This window comes from Alternaria ethzedia (genome assembly GCF_023757985.1).
Source record: "Alternaria ethzedia strain BMP 0044 chromosome Unknown scaffold_9, whole genome shotgun sequence".
Lineage (NCBI taxonomy): Eukaryota > Fungi > Ascomycota > Dothideomycetes > Pleosporales > Pleosporaceae > Alternaria > Alternaria ethzedia.
This window is the reverse complement of record NW_026056202.1, coordinates 181423-203755: the sequence shown is the minus strand read 5'-3', so window position 1 is coordinate 203755 and position 22333 is coordinate 181423. Positions and strand designations below refer to the sequence as shown.

Here is a 22333-nt window from a genome sequence, read left to right as displayed (position 1 = left end):
ATCCATCGCTAGTGAAACATGCGTAGCCACTCATCAATTTGCATACTGAAGATAGTATTGTTACTGTCGCCGTAAAAAGACCCGTAGTATGTGTTGAAAGAACGACGAGGTTGATCCGAAGTCACCGAGAAGTGCGAACGTCAGGGTGGTCGTCACCGACAAGGAGGGTCTCCGCGGACAATCATATATGTGAGAAGACTAGTGGGAAGCAGGGTACGCGGAGTCTCAACATCATGCCGTGATAAATGTGGAGAGGTGACTTGGAGGGAATCTCGCGTAACAGATACCGACAAGGGGGCAAGAACATCGGACAAACAAGCCGTTTCACGTGACGTGCCCGGGACTCGTGAACGGGCCGCTAGTTCATCTCAGTCAATGACCCCGAATATAAGGTTCGCTAAAGCGGAGAGGATCTGGAGGATTGCGAGGACATGTGTCTGACTGGTTGATCGGGTCTGGACAGGAAGATAGGCGAAGCCACGATGCGACTGCGCCGCATGCCGGTACGCGAGCCATCCACTCATGTAGAACCAAGCGTTGCTCGCTGCCCGTTTACCCAATGGTGGTGCTTTGATCAATAATCGCGCAACGGGCGACGTTTCTTACTGCGTTGGTGGCAGCTGAGTAGTCGACAGAACCCATGTTCGTACTGCAACGCGATAAAAGGGCCGTTTCCGCGTCAGAAGGCATCCTCGGAGCATCGTCCGTCTTTCTCCATTCGTGCGTACCGTCTTAAGAACCATGGCAGAACCAATGAACAAACGCGTTGTTGTGGTAAGCCGCCTTATATGCCATGGCTAACATGAGGCTGATGATTCCAATAGGTTGGTGGCTCGATAGCTGGGCTCATGCATGCTGTGGCGCTCAAGTCTCATGGCCACAGCGTCGTGGTTCTCGAGATGCGAACTGAACAGCAACTCCAAGCCCGCGCTGCAGGCTTGAGTCTGTGGTCAAACGCACAGAAGGTCTTCACAACATACTTACCCGATGTTGAGCTTGACGACATCGTTTTCCGCAACCCCGCATTTCCAATCCTTGACAAGGATGGTAAGGTCTTGGTAGAGGTGCCGTTCACGGAAGATGTGCGCACCTCGTGCTGGGCTGGTCTACATGGCTTGCTATGGATGGCCTGCGAGAAAGACGTTGAGGACCATGGACCTGTCACCATGCGGTGTGGATACCAGGTATGCGGGCTGACTGAGCAAGCTGACCACCTTGTGGTGGCGTACAAGGGCGAAGATGGCGCCGAGGAACGAATGACTGCAGACATTGTCGTGGCGGCCGATGGTGCGCGATCCCATCTTCGTAGCCTTGTCCTTCCTGATGTGAAGACCGATTACGTTGGCTATGTGGCGTGGCGATCACAATTCCCTGAAAAGGATGCGCCCGAGGAGCTACGTTGTGCTATAGAGGGCAAGATGCCTCTTTGCATGCTGGACGGGAGCTACATAGTGGTGTAAGTTGGACATGGCGATGTCGACCAAGGCTAACATGTGGAAGCTATCTATCGCCTAGCACAATCGGAGACATGCGTCCTGGCAACCGTGTCATCGAATGGTGTTGGTATGATGCGTGCGACGCTTCGACGCCAGTCTTTGCGGATTACATGACCGACGTTAATGGTGTCCGACATAACGTCACCGTACCCGGGGATTTGTTGCGCCCAGATGTTTGGGAGGCTCAGCTTAAGCGAAGAGATAAGGTGTTGTCTCCAATGTGGAGGAAGATCTTCCACGACTCGAACCCGCCGCTTCTCACAGCCGTTCGTTGTATGTGCCGTCTATGAAGATGCACGATTGAAGACATGTGCTGACCTTTTCAACCATCTAGCGTTTGACAATACAAAAGCTTCGTTCCTCGGAGGCAAGTTGCTACTGGCAGGCGAGGCATTCATTCAACTTCGCCCACATCTTGGCGCAAGCTGCGATATCGCAGGGTTATCGGCCATTACATTGCCGCAGGTTCTGGCTGGGGAGATGAGTCTGGGAGAATGGGAAAAGAAAGTGGCTCAGCACGCTATGGAGAAAGCGATCGGAAGCAGGGCCACTGGAATATTTGGCATGACGGGACAGTGGCCGGAAGGTTACACCGCAGAGTCTGCGGCGAAGTTCTCTGAGGAAGTGGCGGCTTGAAAGGGTGAAGCTTGCCGTGTGAAGGGATAGAGACAAGGAAGCATGATGACGTATGTGAGTTCGGAAGCAGCCCCGTCCCGGGGCCGGCGCTAGCGAACGGTCTAATCGAACCGAGTTAGGGGACTGCCCTCTCAACTACGCGACGTCTCTCGCCATCGCACAGTACTGACACATTCGTAGAGTGATTCGTAGCCAGCCTCAGTGGTTCTAATCGAAGGAAATTTTTATGGTCATCTGATGATAGCAGGACCTGCTATCGTGTGGGCGCGTTGGCCTGGGAAAAGCTACACAGCCAAGAGCCTACATCGACGTTAGGTTAATTACTTTGCATGTTTCTATGATGATGTAGTCCGCAGACCTGTCTAGACCTTTCCTTGTGTAAGGTGCGGACCAACTTTGACGCGAGTCGGGCATCGGTGTACTGTAAATGTGGATACGGAGTCCGCGCAACGCGCCTGAGTCCGGCATCACCAGCACCTTTACCGTACAACACGCGTCGAACAATCAACTTCTCGGAATCCGTGGAGCGACTTCATGCAACTTCTCTTGGCGAGTAACCTTGCAGTGTTCCTGTAAAGGTCCGAATATCTATTACGCCGACAGCATCAAGTCGACAAGCCTCATTGAACTCTTGACATACAGTACGATGTACGAAGCGATGTACGAAGCGATGAACCATTTAACTCTTGCTGAGTGTGAAGATATTTTGCATCATCACTCTATCGTGGCTCAAAGCGAATTCTGCAAACATGGCCTCTCAACTCAAGGACGCGTGGGAAATATCCTTCCTTGGCGGACGCTCCAGCTTCCAGATTGGAATGGGTCTCGTCCTCTTCGTTCTTATTTTGGGCTTGTCCCGTGCAGTTTATCTGCTGTACTTTCATCCGCTAGCATCTTTTCCTGGGCCCTACAAGGCGGCCCTATCAACGTGGTGGCAGTACTCTTTGAGCAAGACTGGTAGAACGGAACAGATACTCGAGCAGCTGCATGAGAAATATGGTACGTCTGAGCATGAGTTAGATGGCCACATACTGACAGCCTGAACAGACACTCAAGCACTCCGAATCGGGCCAAATGAGCTACACATTACTGATCCCACACTCTATCATACGATCTACTCGCAGCGGTACATCTTCCCAAAACACAAGTACTTCTATGATGGTTTCAACAATCTATCCAATGTCTTCATCGAGGCAGACAAAGATGCACACCGTGCGCGACGTAAGCTTCTGAACAACTTCTTCTCGAAAGCGTCAATCAGATCCATGGAGCAGACCTTGTTCTCCAAAGTCAGCCTATTATGTGACAGGCTATCGGATACCAAAGACAACGGTGCTATCAACTTCTATCACGCTTTCAGGTAGCACTCCCAACTTTATCTGGGGCAGAGATGTTGCTAAAGCCATTACAGGTGCCTTACGGTTGATTTCATAACGCAAATCGCCTTTGGGGAGTCCTTCAACATGCTTACCGAAGCCGAAGACAACACGTTCGACGCACCGTTCATCAAGTGTTTTGATCTAGCATCTGAGCAGATCTGGGACATTTTGTACTTCCCCATCCTTCGGACGATTGCATTCAATTGCCCACCAAGTGTGACTGCCAGGCTCAGCACATCGGCCGCAAAGTTCCAGGGTCTCCTACGTAAGGTCGCGAAGACTGTAGTCAACTTCAGAACTTTGAAGGCGTCCGGCAAATCCTTGGACCATGAGATTGTCTTCGATGCTATGCAACACCTCGACGATGCGACAGTCGAATCCGAAGCCGCGAACATCTTGATTGCAGGTTCTGATACAACGGCATTCACGCTCTCGACCGCTGTTCAGCATATGCTGAAAGACCCTACCATCTTTGTGCAACTCAGAGAGGAACTGAGGGAAAGCGGCGTTGCGGCGACCCAGGATTTCACGCTCGTGAAACTAGAGCAACTTCCATATCTGGTACGTATCCTGATGAGATTGCAATACGAAGCTAACCCTCCTAGACTGCTTGTGTGAAGGAATCATTGCGCTATGCCATGCCCGTACCGGGACGACTTCCTCGAGTCGTACAACATGGAATTCAGCCTCTCGTGGTAGGCGGAAAGGTTGTCCCCGCTGGAGCTGTCGTTGGCATATCCGCCTACAGCATGCATTTCGACGAGAGCATCTGGGGCGAAGATGCCAGGAAGTTTAACCCCGCTCGTTGGCAGACCGAAGACGCAAAAGAGCTTGAGAAATATCTCGTGACCTTTTCCAAGGGCGCAAGGCAGTGTCTCGGGATCAATCTGGCATATGCCGAGATCTATCTCACCTTGGCGATGCTCGTCAATCGATTCCGCCTCGAACCGGATACGACCATCACGGCATCTGATGTCCAACCCCTGGACCATTTTGCCACTGAGTACGAAGGAACTGGCGTTCGCGCCATGGTTTATGAGGAGTAGCCGTGGGTCTTTGCGGCTCGCGCGTCGAACAGCTGCTTTGGGTACAAATCGACATACTGTGTACGATTAGCAGGACGTCGAGACTGTGAACGAGAAAAAGGGATGGTGTTAGTAGAAAGAGCCATTTAGCATGTGCATTCTTGGCGATACTGCGAATATAGGCGGTGCATTCTTTGATCAGCTCCATCTCTATGCCCAGGTGTGAATGTAAGTGAGGCTGGAAGGGGCGACTCGCTTGCTTGCCGTTTGAAGTGACACATGCCCACCGCTGGGGTACTCAATACTGCATACGCTGCATTCATACTCAATCTGCCTGATGTTCTCAGCTGCCGAGCTTGCGTGTGGTAGTTCACTCAAGAGGTGTTGAGCCCCTTGCAGGGATAGGGCGGGATATTATAGCGCATTGGGGATAGCGTCGGCAAGTTCAAACCCGACGCCCCGACACCTTCATTGCTATGCAAACTCGACTTCTCCTTCCAAACAATCCGTGGAACTTCAATTGCTGGACATTCGAACACAGACTGGTCAAAACTAGAACAACTAGAGTAATATAACTAGGCCAGCCGCAAGTGCGAGCGTACCTAGGTATCCAAGCTACCATCAACGGAAGCCGTCATCTCACATGTAAACGGGAGAGCGTTTTAGGAAGGCATAGGTAGTGTATCACTCGCTGTTCTACCTAGGTACAATTTTGCCCCAGCATCGGGTCTGGGTGGCACCTACAGGACTGTATGGCTCTTGGAAATCCCCTTGTTTTTTTGTTTCCAGTCCTTCGCATGCGAGCGCAATGCGCTCGTCATCTCCGCCATTCATCTCGGTTTTTAAGATTTCTTCCACCACTTCGTCTTTCTTACACTCATGTCGCTTCGGTCAAAAACCATACGCCCATACCGTGCCCCTCGTATTTCTTTGGGGACTTAGAGTTCCTCCGTTGTATAGATTTGCCGCACGGTGAAAACCACCTGCGCACTTTCCCCGTGAGCACCTGAGCACGGGCCAAGACCGCGCGCGATCTTGCCAAAGCAATTTCTAGAGCTCGCAGATTCTGACAGCTTTTCTTCTTCAGTAATAGAATCATCATAGTCATGGACAGCTTAGTATGTTGTCAGCAATGTTGTGCTCTGCTAACAGCAAGAGTATAGACTACATGTAGCAATGCAGCGAGTGCACTGGCTAGCAAATCCAAGTAGCAATACTCGGCACACACGCTGGACTGTACGTGAAGCAGAAGTGTCATTGTAGGTGCGAAGGCCAAGTATACTGTAGTACTAAGAGTGAAGACGATACCAATGTATGGGAGGGCCGATTTGACCATGCTTGTGAAGACACTTGCGTAAAAAGGCGCTACTAACTCGCCCGCCTCGAACGTATCGCAAAGTGCTGGAGTGGGTGACTCTTTGTCAACTCTGAAGCTCTTCCTCGCTCCTTCCACGAGCGTATATGAGGGACCAGAGCCCGGTCAACGCCCCCGGTGTCGTCAGATCTGCACTAGCCCGCTTGGCGCGCACGCAAAGACAAACCGACCTTTGGACCCACGAAGTTTCTGCACTGATCACGATACCGCCAAAAGTAAGACATCCTTCAAAAAGTTAATGTTCTATACTAACAACGCCGTAGAAATGGCGTACCCCGATCGAAATCAACAAAACAACAGCAACAACACAACAGCACCCCCCAGTACAAATGTTTTCACCTATGAAAACTTTTTGCAAGCTCGACTAGAAAACAACCCAGGAAACCCAAGCGCCCATCAGCCAAGGGCACCTCAGACCGCTGCGGGCTATGGGCCCACAATCGATCACGCCCCAGTACATCCAACGCCGACAAATAGACGTAAGTCAGTGCCTGGTCGCAAACAGTCCATTACTGACTTCATGAAGAATTCCCTGGAGACCAAGTTGAGGACAACCTTAATTTCAGAAACGCTGCCAACTTTGTCTATCGGGTGGGGCTACAGCTAGAGGCCGCGGAACTGGATCCCTACGCCGATGTCCATCCGGTCGACGACGGCATTCGGAGATGGCTACACGTGTATCCCCTGGTCTGGGACCTGTATGTGGCAAAGGATCTCGATCGCCGCATATGGCTTGCGGATGCGCGTCTCAAGCACCTCCAAGCCCAGCAGGCCGCTACCGTCTCTGGGGCTGCAGATCGATTCACAGGCGGTCTATACGATTCCAGGTGGAATGTCAACAAGTCTGTACCGTCCCAGCAATTCCAGACTCAGTCACAGATTGTGAGGGCACAATTCGTGCAGCCACAACACAGACAGCCGCAATTCATGCAGGCACAATTCGACCAGCAACCCCAGCAGACATCCCAGCAGACAGGCCAGTGGCAACCCCAACGGCAGGCAAACCAGCAGCAACCCAAGCCCGCCCAGCAGTCACCCCCGCTCGCCCAAAAGTACTCCAATCCCGCTGGACAGCAGACCCAGAACCAAACCGTAGTGTGCAATACACCAGAGGAGTTCTGGAGGTTCCTGGACACAATAGATGCCGACCGCCCCAGTGGTCAATGCCCGTTTCCTCCCAGACAGTCCACCTCGAGTGACAGGAATGGTATTGCGAGGGCTGGCAAGTACTTTCATCTCTACGCTGATGAATGTCCTGATATCTTTTACGACCAGTCTGCGGCAAAGGAATCCAACTCCTGCCCGAACTGTGCCCAACCAAACTAGTGTAAGTAGGAGCACTCCATCTCCCAGGCGCTAATTGACTTCTACGTCTGTCGACGCGGCGTCCACAAGGCCGAAATCAAGAACATTGTATATCACTACAACCGGGTCGAGCTCCCGACTTACTCAGCACTTATGGTTCCTAGCGAGCCTTCAAACCGAGCGCCGACTCCGAAGCAGATGCGCCTCCAGTTCTCTTCCCAGTACCCATCCCTTCCCAAGGATGGATCTGGCCAGGTTTCTCGAGGCCAAGCCCAGAATCGTCCGCCTCGAAAAGATAACGCTCCTACAGGATCCGGCAACTTCGAAGCGGATATGAAGAAGAGCGACGGCGGGACCATGAACTTGAGAAGAATTCGGCGACTACCGAACCCCATGTCTTCAATGAGACATACAAGCCAACAGGCGCCGCAAAGACAAAAGTTGTTCCAGATGTTACTCCGACTGCGGACGCAGCTCCTGCCTCCATGCAAACAGAAGAGGCCCCACCCTAGTCGCCACCAGCTACCTCATCAACGCAAGGCGCTGAGGACAAGACCAACCAGCCCCTCCCTGTACAGAACTCAGCAGCTGATATGGATGACGAGGATGCTGAGAATAGTGGGGCACAAGCCAATGACGTCCAAAAAGAAGATGTCAAAGTACAACAAGACCAAGACGACGAAGCCTCAGCGCCAGTGGAGGATGAGAAGGTCCCGTGGGGTCCTCATGGACTGAACTGAGGAAGAATTATAGACCTTCCTCTTTCGTTTCTTTGCTTCATGCTTCGAGTGGATCCGTACACTCGTTGCTTGCTTTTCGATGAGCGATCATTGCGACGCGCGTCTGTATACATGTAACTCAAAGCTCTATCCTGATTCGAAAGACAGGGTAGTTGACCTTACCTCGGCGTGTCGTGCGAGCATAAAGACGCACGACACTTGCTGGGATGATGGCGATGCTTTTTCTCATATAGCAAAATCGAGGTCTTCGGACATTGGCGAGTTTTATGCGTGAATGACCTTGAGTCGTCAAGGTTCCATGTGAACTGCTCGTTCTGATGTTTCCTTGTTGCAGTTACATCCAATGCGTTCATTGTGAAGTCGGTCCATGTGACTTGCCCTTTCATTTCGCTGTTGCAACATGCGCGATCCCTTCTGAAGCTTGTCAGCTGCCTGTTATTGAACTCCAAACTCAGACTTCACAATGTAGAAATCCCCTTAGCTGTCCTTGCGAGATTGTCTTGACGCCCGCAGCCGGTCTCCTCCATGTTCAAAAATTTGAAACTGCGCTCTATCAAAATCCATGACGCTATGAAAGAGCGCATTCGCTGGCCCAGACCTTCCCGCACGGTTCAAGAGTATCTGACTTGTCCAAAACGTAGCGCTTGTGTCCTCTCGTCACCAGCCTTCCGTGCAACTTGCTCACAATACACGCGCCTCCCTTCCGACCCATTTGTTGTATCCTTGACAAAGACCGCTACAAAAATGGCGTCTCATAAGTCGAATCCGGCGCTACGGGGAGAGAAGGCGCCCGCCCCGCGATCCGCGACCGGGGACAAGCCATACGAAGAGTACGACTGTGAGTAACTCCCCATTCTAGGCCTAGGGTAACTATAGACTGAGCAACGCTAACTACAATACCTACAGCGACCGTCAACGAGATGGACGCGGCGCCTGTCTTGGCAAGTATCCTGCCGACTACAGGTACCGCATCGGTCGATCTCCCACTTCGCAACATCGCAAAGCCACATACGGCGACCCGACCTTACGTCAAGCAAGAGCATGAAGGGGTGTTCCAACCACTACAAGAGGCTGCGACCGAGAGGAATGGTGCAGAAAAACAGGCGTTGCTGCTTACGACGGTAGAGCAGCTGCGTGCGGTGATTGCAGAAAAGGATGCGAAGCTGGCAGATCAGAGCAAGGAGCTTGAAGAGTTGAACTCCTTGATCCGTGAATTGGAGGACGCGATAGAGCTCGCAAGGTCAGCTCTGGAAAATGTACGGAACAAGCACGCGAGGAGTTGATGCATACATCAAGAGGCGCGAGTACGAAAAAGAGGTACAACCAACGTTTGAGACATACGGTGGCAGATACGACGGTCGGCCTTAATACCACAAGAGGCATGTAGGAGGAAAAACGACGTATGGTTCAGCGAAATGTGTTCTCTACACAGATGAACAATGCCAGCCATACACGAAAAAGTCATTGAACAACACAACATCATCATGAAGTGGAGCTCGATGTAAGCGGCGAAAAGAGCGAAAAGAGTACAGCTGCGGCGAGTGATAATTCCTGTCCATCCCGTGTTGACTGTATATACCACACGCCTGGTGAGTGACACTTTTGGTAAAGCATGTAGGATTGCTGCGCCCAAATACTGTGATGAAAGGTGATCAGGCGCAAGGTTTGAGGATGGAAACGAGTGATCAAGATGCGTTCTCGGAACATCGGGATGATGGCATGATCTGCGTGCCCACGTGACTGGTTCCTTGTCGGGCATAGCGTCGGCGCTTCCAAGGTTCCGACCCCGAACCTTCGATGTCGCGCAGATCTGGGACCATTCCTCAAGCAAGCTGCAACAACTGCATTCTGTCACGAACCATCACCATCATCCACATTTAATACTGTGCAGTTTTCCTTTTAAGCCCTAAGATCGCATCAAGTGTAGCACGATGCCCGAAACCAGATGCGCGATCGGACATCTCGCGACAGCACTTTCATCTAAGGGACTTTTATTGCGGCCCTGCATGGCTTCAAAACACCGTGACGGGCGTTTCCCAGCTTTTGTTAGCATTCACTCAGAGGAAGAAGAGATGCGCTATTCCACCACCAGGAAGAGATGGAAACAGGCGCGAGCGCATATCATTGCACAATGAATCGGCACCCTTGGTAAGTCTCACGTACCGGAGATATTGACAACACTGTGTTTCACAGTTGTTCGTGAACAAATGTAGCTCGTCACAGCGTCCACTTGGTATACAAAGGCTCTGTCATGCCAGGTTTACTTACCGCATCTGAATACCACCTTAGTTTCATCCCGACATGTTTCACAGACTCCTTCAAAAGATGACGTCAAATCCTCAAACCCGTCCGGTGGAAGATTTGAGCCCAGCTCCAGCCGCGCATCCAAACTTATCACCGTTTGAGGAGCTTGCGGTGTCGCTAAAAGTAGACACGGGTAGCTCGAACGATGCGAAGCAAGTTGATTGGTGGCGCGTTAGCCAAAAGTTCGAGAGGCTTGTTGTAAAAGGCGCCCAGCTATCTAAACTGATGATCGCAGAACCATCAGAATCGACTGAAAGTGTATTCACAGCTGTGCAAGATCTCCAAAAATGGGGGTACGAAGAGGACGAATTTACATACCCAGATACCGCAAAGGAATGGTTCTGCGACATTCTGTGGCTCATTGGACTAAATGGGGAGTTTGATGAGAAGGAAGGACCCAATTTTTGCGTCGGCCACCAACGCAAGGACCCGAAAGCGGTGGGTGGTCAAGGCTGTGCAGCAACGGAAGCGTTGTTTTGCCAAGTCATCAACCCCTCGGATGGAATTATAGTGGCGTATGACAACTACACAGCCCGAGCCATGATTGAAGAGTGCGGACGATGCTACTCAGTTATCCCGAAATTGAAACACTGGTCGGATGTAGCGTATCTCCAATGGCTGTCAAAAGCCAACGAGAAGTCAAACCTACGTTACGTACTTCGACACAACGTTCTCAACGATGTCACGCGCTCTGCCGTTACCTATCTAATGTTACAGGGCAGACTTGTAATGAAAGAGTGGCCGGGAACAACATACAGCGCAGGCTCAGTGGAGTTCAATGCATTATTAGGCTCCCCGAATGGCTCCGGGGTCGCTTACCTCCTTATACAGCGTAGGAAAGGACTAGGTCACAAGACTGTTGATAAGGTTACTATCTTCAAGGAGAAGTGGGATATCATGTTGCTGTTCCACATCACAGATGTTGGCGGTGACGATGTCGAACGCGTGTGAAGATCGGAATGATATATTCGTGTGGCGCTGGCAGGCATCGTGTACGACTCATGGGTTAGATAGTACGATGCGAGCGAAGACACTGGAAGAAGGAGGAGAATGCACGAGGTGTTATACTACTACTGGTGTACTTTACATGCTGTGATGATCTTGACCATTCTAGTGGTACACCCTCACCTCTTTCCCCCATCAACTAATGCGTCTACGATCAAGCTATGCGAGCACAGCAGATCGATTCGACACTGAAGTAGAGCGCTAGGCCGATTGGCATCAGACAAAGGCTTCGTCCACAGGTAAGAAAGCGCAAGACCGATGCGTATCAGGCAATGGCTCATGGTTGGTGCATCGCACGATCACGGCAACTATCAGATCTCAAAAGCGATCAAGACAGCACCAGATCGCACGATGACAAGTCTCCACCTGTTCTTCTCGTAGTTTGGTGCGAGCTGATAAGGTCAACTGCCTCGCATAACGTGAGTGTAGTAAGTGGAGACGTTGGGGTACTAGAGCGTAACACATATTGGCACCGGGCAGCGGCTTCGTCAAGAATGACTGTTCCAAGACCGATTACCAACAGGCAGTTGCTCATTCACCTGGTTCGTCACATGACCATAGTAGCTTCAGGTCTCTCCATGAGCGACTGACGGACTACAAGAATCGCACGACTATGTGCATTGTAGGGGCTCAGCAATCATCGTGCTACTCAGTGAGCGCGCAAGAGATTCGGTCGTACGATGATTGTGTATCTCCACCACGAATAGTCTCGTTATCTCAGAGTGACTCGTGAACATCTCTGCACGTAGGCAGTGATCAAGATTCCATGATGGGCGCGGTGTGCTGGTAAAGGGCGATTTGACTGAGCGCGGGCCCGACCCTGGTGTGAGATTTTGCGACTCTCGATGAGACGTCGACTGCTCGAATACGGGAAGGTGCGCGCAAGGGTAGTAGTAATACCCGTTAGGGGAACTGGTGACTTGAGGATCAAAGTTATGGGTGGCAGCTAGAAGGTTAACCGCTGTGAGTCAGCCAACCCTTCCCCGAGACCGAACAGCATCGCGTACATGCGGCTGCAAGCTCGAGCCGGCATCTTCGGCGCGACGGGAGTCTGCCAATTGGCGAGCATGATGCGAGCTCGTCCAAGTGACACTCGACCGCTTCGGATAAGGAACTCAAGATCAGCCCATTTGATCTCGTGTTTCCAGCGACAGTGTGGTCCGAGATGACAAGCATCTGGTGTACCAAAGGTCTTATAGCATAAGCCGTAGTCGCAAGTGTAGTCGCAATAGTATAATGCTGGCCATAGTCGTCCGTTGTTAGGCTTCCCATTGGGGAGAGTGCCGTACCTGTGCCATGGCCTTTTTCGGGGGACGACTCTTCCCCATGGAGTGGGCTCAAAGTCAACGCTCGACACGTGTCGGTCAGCGGCTATCGCCTTGACTATGGCTATCCCCATGGCGACGTATCGCGCTTTGCGCAGCGTCTTGGTGTCGATATAGTGATTTGTAGTCAGCGCTGATAAGGGCAGAGCCATAGGTTCTACCGCTGGTATGGTGTAGCAAGAGAGGTCGGGGTCTTCATGCTTTGACTGTGATTTCGGCTTGTCGCGTGTTTCCCCGTATGATTCATTGGCGGTGACGTAACTCGGATCGTGGTGCTTCCGAGATGTGTCGCGATGCTGTTGATCATCATCGCAGGCACCGACTTCACCAAGTTCGTAGTCATCGAAGAGGTAACTTCTTCCTGAGTAGTCGTAGTCGTAGTCGTAGTCGTAGTCGTAGTACTCATCATATGCTTCCTCGTGGACGCGCGCATTGGCTAAGATAGCGTCAGTACAGCATTGGTTGCGCACGGCGGCTTCGAGACTTCATACCTTTAGCGCGATTGCGCGACTTGCGCGATTTGGTGTCGTGACTCTCCGGGTCTCGTTGGGAGGAAGGGCGACTTTGGCCTTCCTCCCAGGTATGTCGATTATGTGTGTTGATTAGATCTGGATGGTTTTTAAAGTTTGAGTTCATTGATTGAGAAGGTGTGATGAAGTTCGAGCCGGTATTGTCGAACGAGTCTTCTTGAACGTGCGCGAACCGTGCGCTTAGCGTTGCGCATTGCCACACCCGTTTGGACCATCCCATGATGGCCAGCCGGATATATACAGCCTTGGTGAGTCTAGTACTCGTTACCCCAAAGTTCATCATATACAGCGTGTAACATGAAAGCGATATCTGCTCAATGGCCCCAGATAGCGTCAAGTGCTAGGGCAGCAACTGCTCAGTTTTGTGATGGCGTTTCAACGCTGCGAATTAGCTCACACTTGGGGTCTTAGATCACGAAGGAGCTCTGGAACAAGAGTACTGAAGTCTTAGCAGCGGTTAGAGGGTGAATAGAGCATGAACAAGCACAATTATAGATGGTGATATCTTGATTGGACTACGATTTGACCGCAGTGGAGTCGATGCTATCGCAGATGCGCGCCCACTGGGGGTAATTCCACCACGTCAAGAACTAGAAGAATCCGCAGATATGACGCAATCCATACTAACAAGCCATATGCTCCTGCAGAAAGCGGTGCCATATCACGATTGCCCTTTTGCGTGGCAGTCGATAAGAGAAGGGTGAAGAGATTGTACGCCATCAGGGACGAAACAAAACTATGCGCTAATGCATAGCCAGGGAAACGATGAAGCAAACAATACGATACCTTGAGGTACCGACAGTGATGAAAGACAGTAAGGAAACGCGCAACACCATACCCAAGGTACAGCCGAATCGCAAGAAAAGTAGGCAGTAATGCTTGCCGAACACTTCAGAAGCTATACGCTTTGGCGTATAGAACAATGGAATCATCAGACAAAGTCTGACCATAGAAGGATATGAAACGCCGTATTGTAAACAGTAAGGACATGAAATAGTGCAAAACGCAGCAAAGAGGGCACATCAAGCGGGCGAGAGAATAGGTTATTCGACCTTTGCATCCCAGCGAGACTCAGCCTGGCTGTTTGTAAAGTACTAGATCAGTACACCGCTTTTGAATGCCGCGGCCCCGAAGATTGGATTGTTGACGTTGAAGGCGACGCGGAAAAGTCCCAGCCTGACCCGATCCACGCTCAGATCGCTGAGGACGTGAAGAGCCGGCGTCCTGTCTCGAGGAGCCCCGATGTCGAACGTTGGTGAGCGACGGTGTACTGAGTTCTGGGGAATTTAGTGATGAAGACAATTTAGACTTGCTAGGTTGCTTACTAGGTGGCACTAGAGGACCTGGGACATGTGGCCGGGTTTGTTGACGTCCGCCTCTGGTAGAGGTAACCGGAGCTTGACGTGTACGTTGTGAGAGCGGTGGTTGTGGGGATGAGTTCGACTGGTTTCCCTGAAACTGATAACCGAAGTTTGGTTGATGTAAGGGCTTGGGTTGTGAAGGCTGTTGTTGGTTCACGCCATAGGGTGGTGTAGACTGAGGTGGTATGTATCCTGGCCCGCCTCGCGGATGATGCTGATGGATCTGCGGTTGCGGCAAGTTGATCGTTTGAGGTGGGGGGCCGCATTGCTGTTGTGACGGATAGTATGATTGCTGCGGTTGATAATACTGCTGTTGCGGTGCAAGTTGCTGTGGCTGATGGTGCTGCTGTTGCGGTGCAGATTGATGCGACTGGTAGTACTGCTGTTGCGGCGCAGCTTGTTCCGGTGCAGCCTGTTGCGGTGCAGGTTGTTGCGGTTGATAGTACTGCTGTTGCGGTGCAGGTTGTTGCGGTTGATAGTACTGCTGTTGCGGTGCAAAGCTTTGTGGCTGTGAAGAATACCAATGAGGTGGATGCGAATCGTAGTTCAGTTGTGACAGAGGCTGTTGCTGTGGCGGCGCATTATATTGTCCTGGTGGTACATTGTACTGCTGCTGTGGAGGATTCTGCGCCTGGGACAAATGTGGCTGTGACGGCGGAACTGAATACTGTGTTGGTGCGGCAGGGTATTGTACTTGTGATACAGGTTGTTGTTGTAGTGGCGGAGCCCATTGTTGAGACGGACCAAGATGCTGTTGCTGTTGAAGGTATGGCGGTTGCGAAAGCGGATACTGCGCTGGAGGCGACGCATATGGCTGAAGCGGTGCATGTTGTTGAGTCTGTAGAGCTGAATTGCTCACGAAAGGACTCTGAGGTGGTGGCCCATTGGAGTACGGGTACCGATGTTGAGGATCGGGATGTATTTGCGGATACATCTGCTATGTGTTAGTAGAGAGCCGCGACAGTTGCAATTTTTCACTCACTATTTTGATCACTGAAGAAGAAGCCGAACAAGACTGTCATCGCGGGGCAGAAGAGTAGGAAGGCGCGGACTGTGCGCTTAGCGTCGCGCCTGATCACGTGATCGCTGTCTTCATGGCAACGCATTGGAAAACCTGGACAGACAGCTCTGTTTGGACGCCAAGCGCGCTAGTCTACGTTGCATTTTTGAATACCACAGACGCGATCTCTCTCAACGTCGACATCAAGCTCTCGCTCTGTGTCAGACATGATGGCTTTCGCGCGATCTCCTCTCAAGGAGCAAAGCTTGGCATTCAATGACTTCGTGTCCGGGTTGGATGCGCTATACGGTCCTCTCGAAGCTGCACTTGATGCGTCGGATGCCGAGCTTTCGCCTTTCATCAAGGCGGAGACCGAAGATACTGACATCGAAGCCGCACTTGATGATTCAAATGCCGAGCTTATGCCCTTCATCAAGACAGAGACCGCAGACACTGACATGAAAGCGACCATTGCTCCTCAGGCCGACCAGGCTCACTAATACGAGTACAGTGACGACTACCCCGATTCACGCGAACGAAGCCTTCCAACGCATCACACTCGAGCCAAAGCACTCCTTGCGCGCTTCGAACATTTCCTCCCAATAGCCATGTCCAAAGCCGCAGAAGCTACGGGCATTGACTATACCGGATGGGACGAGCAGAAGGCCCTTGCGGCGATTGCCAAAGCCGTTGCGGTCTGGCCACGCCATGACTTAAGCTTCGTCGAGACTGATTACGAGCACGCCAAGCGCAGTTGGAAAAACAGGACTGACAAGGGGTACGATAGGAGGGTCCTGGCGGCATTTGACGACGATGACATCGCGGCTTTGGCTATCTACAATCGGATGAAACCGAGATACAGAAGACGTGTACTTACCAGGATTCGCCAAGGGGAGCGCCGCGGGAAGGTGTCGACTGGTGGTGATCATTATGAGCCGGGCATGTGAAGGGGGAAGACGAGAGAGCAAGGTCTTTGTCAAAGCGTTGGTTTGAAACGAGACCTGCTCTTTGCCTGCTGAGTGGAGTTTGAAGGAAGGATGTTATGGGACTGTGGATACATAGCGTCAAGCTGAAGCAAGCATGTAGCTCCTGGGATGACAGGAAGTGGGAGGAACAGGACGGATCTGACATGTGGTATTGGCGGCCATTGAGTTTGACTACTTGGTGTGGAGCATGTATACTAGTACCTTTCTTGCTGTTCCTGCACATGAAGGCGTTCCGGCAGCGCATTCGTTCCTCATCGTGATATCGCATCCCATGTCCTCCAACGTGAATCTCTTGCTGAGCCATCTAGTCATGTCAAATCCCAAACGTAGCTCCAGCGCTTAGTCATGCGTGTCGTTCAGATAGCCAGACGTCGATCCAATGCGCGCTGGCAAGTCTAGGCAAGAGTAAACATCTCGCCCGTCCACCCATACTCTCTCTCCAGCCTCCTGCCATATCGTCTTGCCCACGTCAGAGGTAGTTTGCTGAGCGCGCCGTGTGGAGCATGGAATTGAATCGCGCGTTCTGCACCCATGGTCGTCGGTGTGAATCTCCAGGACGAACCGTGTAGCTTCTCAGCTTCAAAGCCTTGCTGGACCATGGCGTGAACGAAGTCCTTCCATGCTACTTCACCTGGGACATCCCGCGCGGAAGGAGAGAAGAAGAGAGTCTTGAAGACCAAGTGAGACCGCTTGTCGACTGTTACTTGCGGCGGTGGAAGGTCCAAGAGCTCATCAGGTCCAGAATGATGTGGGCCAATATGGCTCACTGGGCCGGCGATGCCACGAGTCTTTGTCTTCTCGTTGATAGTAGATAGAAGGGGCCTGTACACGTACTGGGGGCGAACTTCATCATTGTTCTGGGTCGCCGGCTCAATCCACGGTGCGGTACGACGAAGAGAGCGCCCACGGGTGATGTCGTGCGTTAGCAGATCAGGGTAGGTAGCTCCAGTCTGCTCCTTGCAGAATGCGTCCGCAGCGGCCCAAAAGGTATCGAGATTGTCTTCTGCAAGACGCAAGGCGTTCGTTGTATAGTGACAGTGTTCTTCGGTGACTGGGTAATGGAATTTCCCGTCTGATGGATCTGCTAGGCGCGCTAATGAGACACTCCTGAAGCGTCTCATTGGCGCAACAGCTGCCCACCTCATTCCAAAATCCCTGAACTCCATCAAGAGTTCATAATTAAGCAGACCATAGTCATTTTCGATGCGCGTAGCCCAGGGTTGATACGATCGGATCTGCTGAATACATTCTGAGGAGATCGCGATCTGTGAAAAGTCTGACCAAACAAAGGAAGACAACAGGCCCTTGGCCTCAGGCTCCTTTACGACCATTCTCTCCAGATCATCCAGCTCAGCAACGAATCCCGATTTTGGTGGCACGGGCACACTCCAGATACGCGATAATACCTGCAAAAAGCGAGTGGTAGTCGAATCGCCCTTTGCTTGCGTTCGGTCAATCGTGATCCAGCTATTACCGCTATTGGGATCCGCGATGAGCTTAACGAAGTAGGGTTGCATACCGGGTGCTCTCGGAGCTCGCTGTCGGAAGCATTCGTGAACGTCTGTGTGTATAGCATGGAGGATTGTCCACAGCCTCAGAAAGTTTCTGTGCTGCACTTCGGGCAAATTCTGACTAGTAGACGATCTGGAGTCAAATTGCCGAGCGGTGAACTGTAGAAGCTCCACCAGACGCAAGCACTCATGCCAATAGAACAGAGCTAGATATGGGTCTGTGATGAGATGGCGAAGAATAAGACCGATCATTTCGTGAGGCGGCTCCTTCAGGATAGAGTTTACATTCCCGTCAGCCGACTTCATGTACTCGCCACGATGTGACTTGTAGTCACTGAAGACCTCAGAAAAGTAGCCTGGGTCTTCTCGAAGTGCCCAAATATGATCTTCCAGTTCACCGACCTTGGAGCCAATCAAGCTGCGTAAGCGGTCGAAGTTCAACTGTCTGGGAACACCGTACGGAGTCAACAGTGAAATCTCTGCGCGGTTCGTATAGTTCGTAGTCTTCTCAATTACACAGGTCGTCGGTGAGCTGGTGGGATACTTTTCCGGTTGCCCTTTCTCATCGGCCAAGAGATCGCCTACTAAGAGGTGACAGCATCGCTTTAGGAATGTGTAGATAATCTCCTGTATGCAAAGTATTTGGATACCATGGCCTGGATGAACTCCATGGCCGTTATGGATAGCCTACCGAGCATCTTGCGGGTCTCTCCAGCGCTTCATCTGACCATAGGAGTTCCGCTTGTTACATCCAGCGAAGATCATCGTGAATCTGTGCAGACGAGGACGGAGAACCTTGTCTGGCCATCGGGCGATCGGACAATTGAGGAGTTCAGTCTGGCTGAAAGATTCGACTGGGGTATGGCCACGGGAGTTGAGAAACGTAAGAAAGGTACCCTGCTGGAGAAGGTCTTCGAGGTTCAAGAAGGGCACCAGACAAGCTTCGCTGTTTCTGGCCGTACAGACGGGGATCGTGCGTGGCTGATCTCCATTGAGATTGAGAGGGTCCGTACTTACTGCCAAATCCACGGCGAGATCAGGGCGATGCTCGCTTGCCATTTCCGGCTGCGCCGTAAGGAGAAGCTTCTTCTTCTTCGCTGTACTTTTCTTGCACCATCTCTTACGAATCGTGTCTTCGTGTCGCTCAAGGATATAATGCACGTTCTCAAATGCGTCGAAGATCTCGTTGACCTTGTGTTGAGCGAGGCGCTCTGTCTCTTGACGGGAAGGAAAGTAGACGATCGCAGGGTATGACCGAAGGAAGTGGTATAGCTTTGTGCCACCGACTGGACTATCCGCGAATCTATCGAGGAAGATCTCCTTGTCTGATCTCTCTGGGTTGAGGGCCGCCGCTGGCGCGTCTAGCCGGTTGCGCGGCGCCATATCCAACGTCCAAAAGTCGACTTGACGTGTTGATGAGGATGGCTTAGGCGACGAGACAGAAAGTGAAGGCAGCGGTTGGAGGGTCCAGGCAGAAACCGCGCAGTCGGTCTAGCCCGATCTCGATAGCGTTAGCGCGTCAAATACCGGTGCCTTAGGATATGTACTCAGAGCGGGGACAAAGCCAATACACAGTAAGAATGCGGATATTGGACCGCACAACCACTCTCAGCATTGTTCTAGCCAGACTCTTGCTGAGCGTAGCGCATAGGCCATGTCTTGAGAGAAGTGTATGTGTCATGTGATGTCGGAGCCAAGATTGGAAGTCTTTATGATGGTGACATGCGAGCCGTCATTTTGCGCGTCCTCGTCGTGGCGATGCTGAGATTCTTCGGAAGGAACACATGTCGATATTGCCGTACTCGCCGACAGTGATCATAAAGCTTTTCGATATACATCGAAGTAATGACTTCCAGAACATCGGTTTGATGTGTCAGTCGGGCGACCCGTCGCAATATAATCTCCTCGATGTGGCCTTTGTCAAACTCTCGTTCCGATCTTATCTTAGTGGCAGAAGTGCGGCGCGTTTGTTCGGGCATTCCATTGGCATCCTGACCTGAATCGTCTCGAAGTTGATCAGATAGTGAAAGAGACAAGTCGAAAGTTTCTGCGCGTGACGCTAAGTCGTGATATGAAAATATCGCGCCATAGTCGCACATTGCCCAACACCTCCCACTCATCTTCTACCGCACCGTTCGCGTCGAACACCGCCCACACTCCATCTTTCCACGATCAAGCCGCGACCTCTTTCGTCCAGTATCGACGCGATGTCGGAACAACGCGACATCACTTCCGTGTATGGCCGCCGCGATAGTGATCCTGACCCACAACGGAACGCACCCTCGGAGACAGCAAGGCGGACAGATGGTGGAGTTGAGTGTAAGTACAAGGATACGTCGTACTTTCGTATAACCGACGCCGACATCATGAGCAAGCGCGATACCCTTCAAGCATCCTGCGGTGGCTGCATGACGGTGTGCGACGACCTCGTATGCGCCAGGGTCACACGCCTTCCCTCTCTTGACCAGGTTGACTAACAATGTATTCGCAGACGACCTTCCAACCGAACGCGAACTACAGCTGGTCAGCGTACGAGTAGAGACAGAGCCCAATGTCTTCAAGCCCATTGGTCCGGTGAAGGGTCTGAAGGTACCCATAGCCAACTGCCTGCCGCCATCTGGACCGTACTACGACGAGTATACCCTCGGAAGCCATTTCGGCGAAGCCGTGTTCGACGTGCACGCCAACGGCGAGATACGCGTGTGCATTGTTTGTTGGGGGGCCAAACATGAAGATACCCACAAGAAGTGTAGGAAGAAGTGTCGAGTTTGCAAGAAGAATGACCATCCCGGGCGGACTTGTGGTCAGATTTACGCGACGGTGGCGTGGTGGAGGGCTCGGGGCTACAATGTGGTCAAGACAATGCGCGTGCGTCCCAGCGTCAGGGAGCTGGTATACCTTGTCGCCGCCGGAGTCGTTCACAGCTTCAAAAAGCTCACAGACCCTGTTGTCCTGAAGGACAATCATCCACTCGTGCGAGAGCTTTACCGAACGACATCGATGCCGCAATATTCGCCGGGCAGAATCGTCTGGCCCAAGCCGAAAAGGCTTCAGGAGCAGTCAAGGTCAGGCGTTCCCAAGCAGCATGCCGGTCCGGCTACGGAGGGTATTGAACCTTCAAATCCGGTCTCCACCCACAGCGTAGACCCCGCTCGTGACCCCCGCCTGATGGCTCGACGCGTGGTGTTGGAAGAAAACGAAGAGCCGGAAGGTGAAATCGCTTCCATCACCGATCAACCAGTTACACATGAGTCTGGCGATGGCGTCGGAGAAGCGAGCACCTCTGTTGAAGAGTTCGCGCATCAGTCTGAGCTCATCCGCTCCCTACAAGCCGAAAACAAGCGCCTAGCCGAAGCGCTCGAACAAGCTCGCACTGAGCTGAATGCGAAAGATGCTGAGCTGATTGCGAAAGATGCTCGGATTGCGGAATTGATTGGTGGCGGCGGTTCTACGGGCGCGAAGCGGCCCAGGACATGAAGAATGGTCGCCTGTGATGATGGATCGGAGGGATGGGTGGTACCTGAGGCAATGTGCCGTCGCTTTCGCGAGTTAGACAGCGGCAATGTAGATTCTCGCGACAACCTTCCTGGAGCCCAATCAAGCGTATACTGCAGCACTACTAGATATCCATGTTCCATGACGCTAATGAAAGTACACGAGCATGATACCTCTGCAAGAACTCCTGTACTTCGAAACAAGTATCTGCGTGTTGTAGCAATCGATACAGCAAAAAAGTAATTGGCTTGTACAGCGCGTTAAGACGCGGAACTGCTTGACAGTTTAGAAAACTGCTGGAGAGTCCTCAGTCCGCGCGCCTGAGAATGAAATGCGAAAGTCTGCAGTGAAAGCGGCCGCGCAAAAAAGAAAAAGAAAAAGGGCAAAAAGAAGGAATCGTGCGCTGATAGATGCTCGCCCAATGAGCGACCGTCGGTTGCGGTCACCCACCCGGCTACGGATCCGTTGGAGCAAGCTGGTAAAGCCCAGATGGGCCAGTCCCAGAAGGTGTTACATGTCCGTTGTCACACGATGGGAAACTGCAGAATTGTAAGCAATATAATGTGGGTGTACCGCAAATTGCGGGAATTGTGGGCCTTTGGGAGTTTAGGCGACGATCGAAATCTGCGCGCAACTTGAGGCTGCCTGCGCACAATCCGTGATTGGGACAGTCGAAACGGGCTACCGGCCACCTGCACATTCGTAGTTCATGTAATCATTCTCGTCGATGTAAAGTCTGGTGCTGCGACGGTATGGTGGAATGTCATTGACGTGCGTGGTTGTGATGGTACGTGGCTGCTGCGATGCATTGCGATGTACGGCTGGACGAGCGTGTGGAAAGAGTGATGAAGACGCGTCGT

The 22333-nt window shown here is 52.0% G+C and overlaps 8 protein-coding genes across 8 annotated transcripts; 6 read left to right on the top strand and 2 right to left on the bottom strand.

Annotated features, from left to right (window-relative positions):
- Positions 1 to 497: 497 nt before the first annotated feature.
- Positions 498 to 2132, top strand: J4E87_004640 (uncharacterized protein; the record flags this gene model as incomplete). Its single annotated transcript, XM_049376259.1, has 4 exons — positions 498 to 503; positions 825 to 1456; positions 1501 to 1769; positions 1831 to 2132. 4 exons carry the CDS (start codon positions 498 to 500, stop codon positions 2130 to 2132), a joined length of 1209 nt encoding a protein of 402 aa, XP_049233770.1.
- Positions 2133 to 2881: 749 nt separating this feature from the next.
- Positions 2882 to 4557, top strand: J4E87_004639 (uncharacterized protein; the record flags this gene model as incomplete). The annotated part of the gene is made up of 4 exons (XM_049376258.1): positions 2882 to 3131; positions 3180 to 3492; positions 3544 to 4072; positions 4117 to 4557. 4 exons carry the CDS (start codon positions 2882 to 2884, stop codon positions 4555 to 4557), a joined length of 1533 nt encoding a protein of 510 aa, XP_049233769.1.
- A 1782-nt stretch (positions 4558 to 6339) lies between these two features.
- Positions 6340 to 7956, top strand: J4E87_004638 (uncharacterized protein; the record flags this gene model as incomplete). The annotated part of the gene is given in 4 exon segments (XM_049376257.1): positions 6340 to 6394; positions 6438 to 7137; positions 7381 to 7727; positions 7739 to 7956. 4 exon segments carry the CDS (start codon positions 6340 to 6342, stop codon positions 7954 to 7956), a joined length of 1320 nt encoding a protein of 439 aa, XP_049233768.1.
- Positions 7957 to 8700: 744 nt separating this feature from the next.
- On the top strand, positions 8701 to 9239 carry J4E87_004637 (uncharacterized protein; the record flags this gene model as incomplete). The annotated part of the gene is made up of 2 exons (XM_049376256.1): positions 8701 to 8794; positions 8863 to 9239. 2 exons carry the CDS (start codon positions 8701 to 8703, stop codon positions 9237 to 9239), a joined length of 471 nt encoding a protein of 156 aa, XP_049233767.1.
- A 1246-nt stretch (positions 9240 to 10485) lies between these two features.
- J4E87_004636 (uncharacterized protein) lies at positions 10486 to 11211 on the top strand (the record flags this gene model as incomplete). Its single annotated transcript, XM_049376255.1, has 1 exon — positions 10486 to 11211. One exon carries the CDS (start codon positions 10486 to 10488, stop codon positions 11209 to 11211), a length of 726 nt encoding a protein of 241 aa, XP_049233766.1.
- Positions 11212 to 16862: 5651 nt separating this feature from the next.
- On the bottom strand, positions 16863 to 18649 carry J4E87_004635 (uncharacterized protein; the record flags this gene model as incomplete). Its single annotated transcript, XM_049376254.1, has 2 exons — positions 16863 to 18605; positions 18629 to 18649. The coding sequence occupies 2 exons, from the start codon at positions 18647 to 18649 to the stop codon at positions 16863 to 16865; spliced, it is 1764 nt and encodes a 587-aa protein (XP_049233765.1).
- Positions 18650 to 18665: 16 nt separating this feature from the next.
- J4E87_004634 (uncharacterized protein) lies at positions 18666 to 19361 on the bottom strand (the record flags this gene model as incomplete). The annotated part of the gene is made up of 1 exon (XM_049376253.1): positions 18666 to 19361. One exon carries the CDS (start codon positions 19359 to 19361, stop codon positions 18666 to 18668), a length of 696 nt encoding a protein of 231 aa, XP_049233764.1.
- Positions 19362 to 20185: 824 nt separating this feature from the next.
- J4E87_004633 (uncharacterized protein) lies at positions 20186 to 21455 on the top strand (the record flags this gene model as incomplete). The annotated part of the gene is made up of 2 exons (XM_049376252.1): positions 20186 to 20297; positions 20470 to 21455. The coding sequence occupies 2 exons, from the start codon at positions 20186 to 20188 to the stop codon at positions 21453 to 21455; spliced, it is 1098 nt and encodes a 365-aa protein (XP_049233763.1).
- Positions 21456 to 22333: the final 878 nt, after the last annotated feature.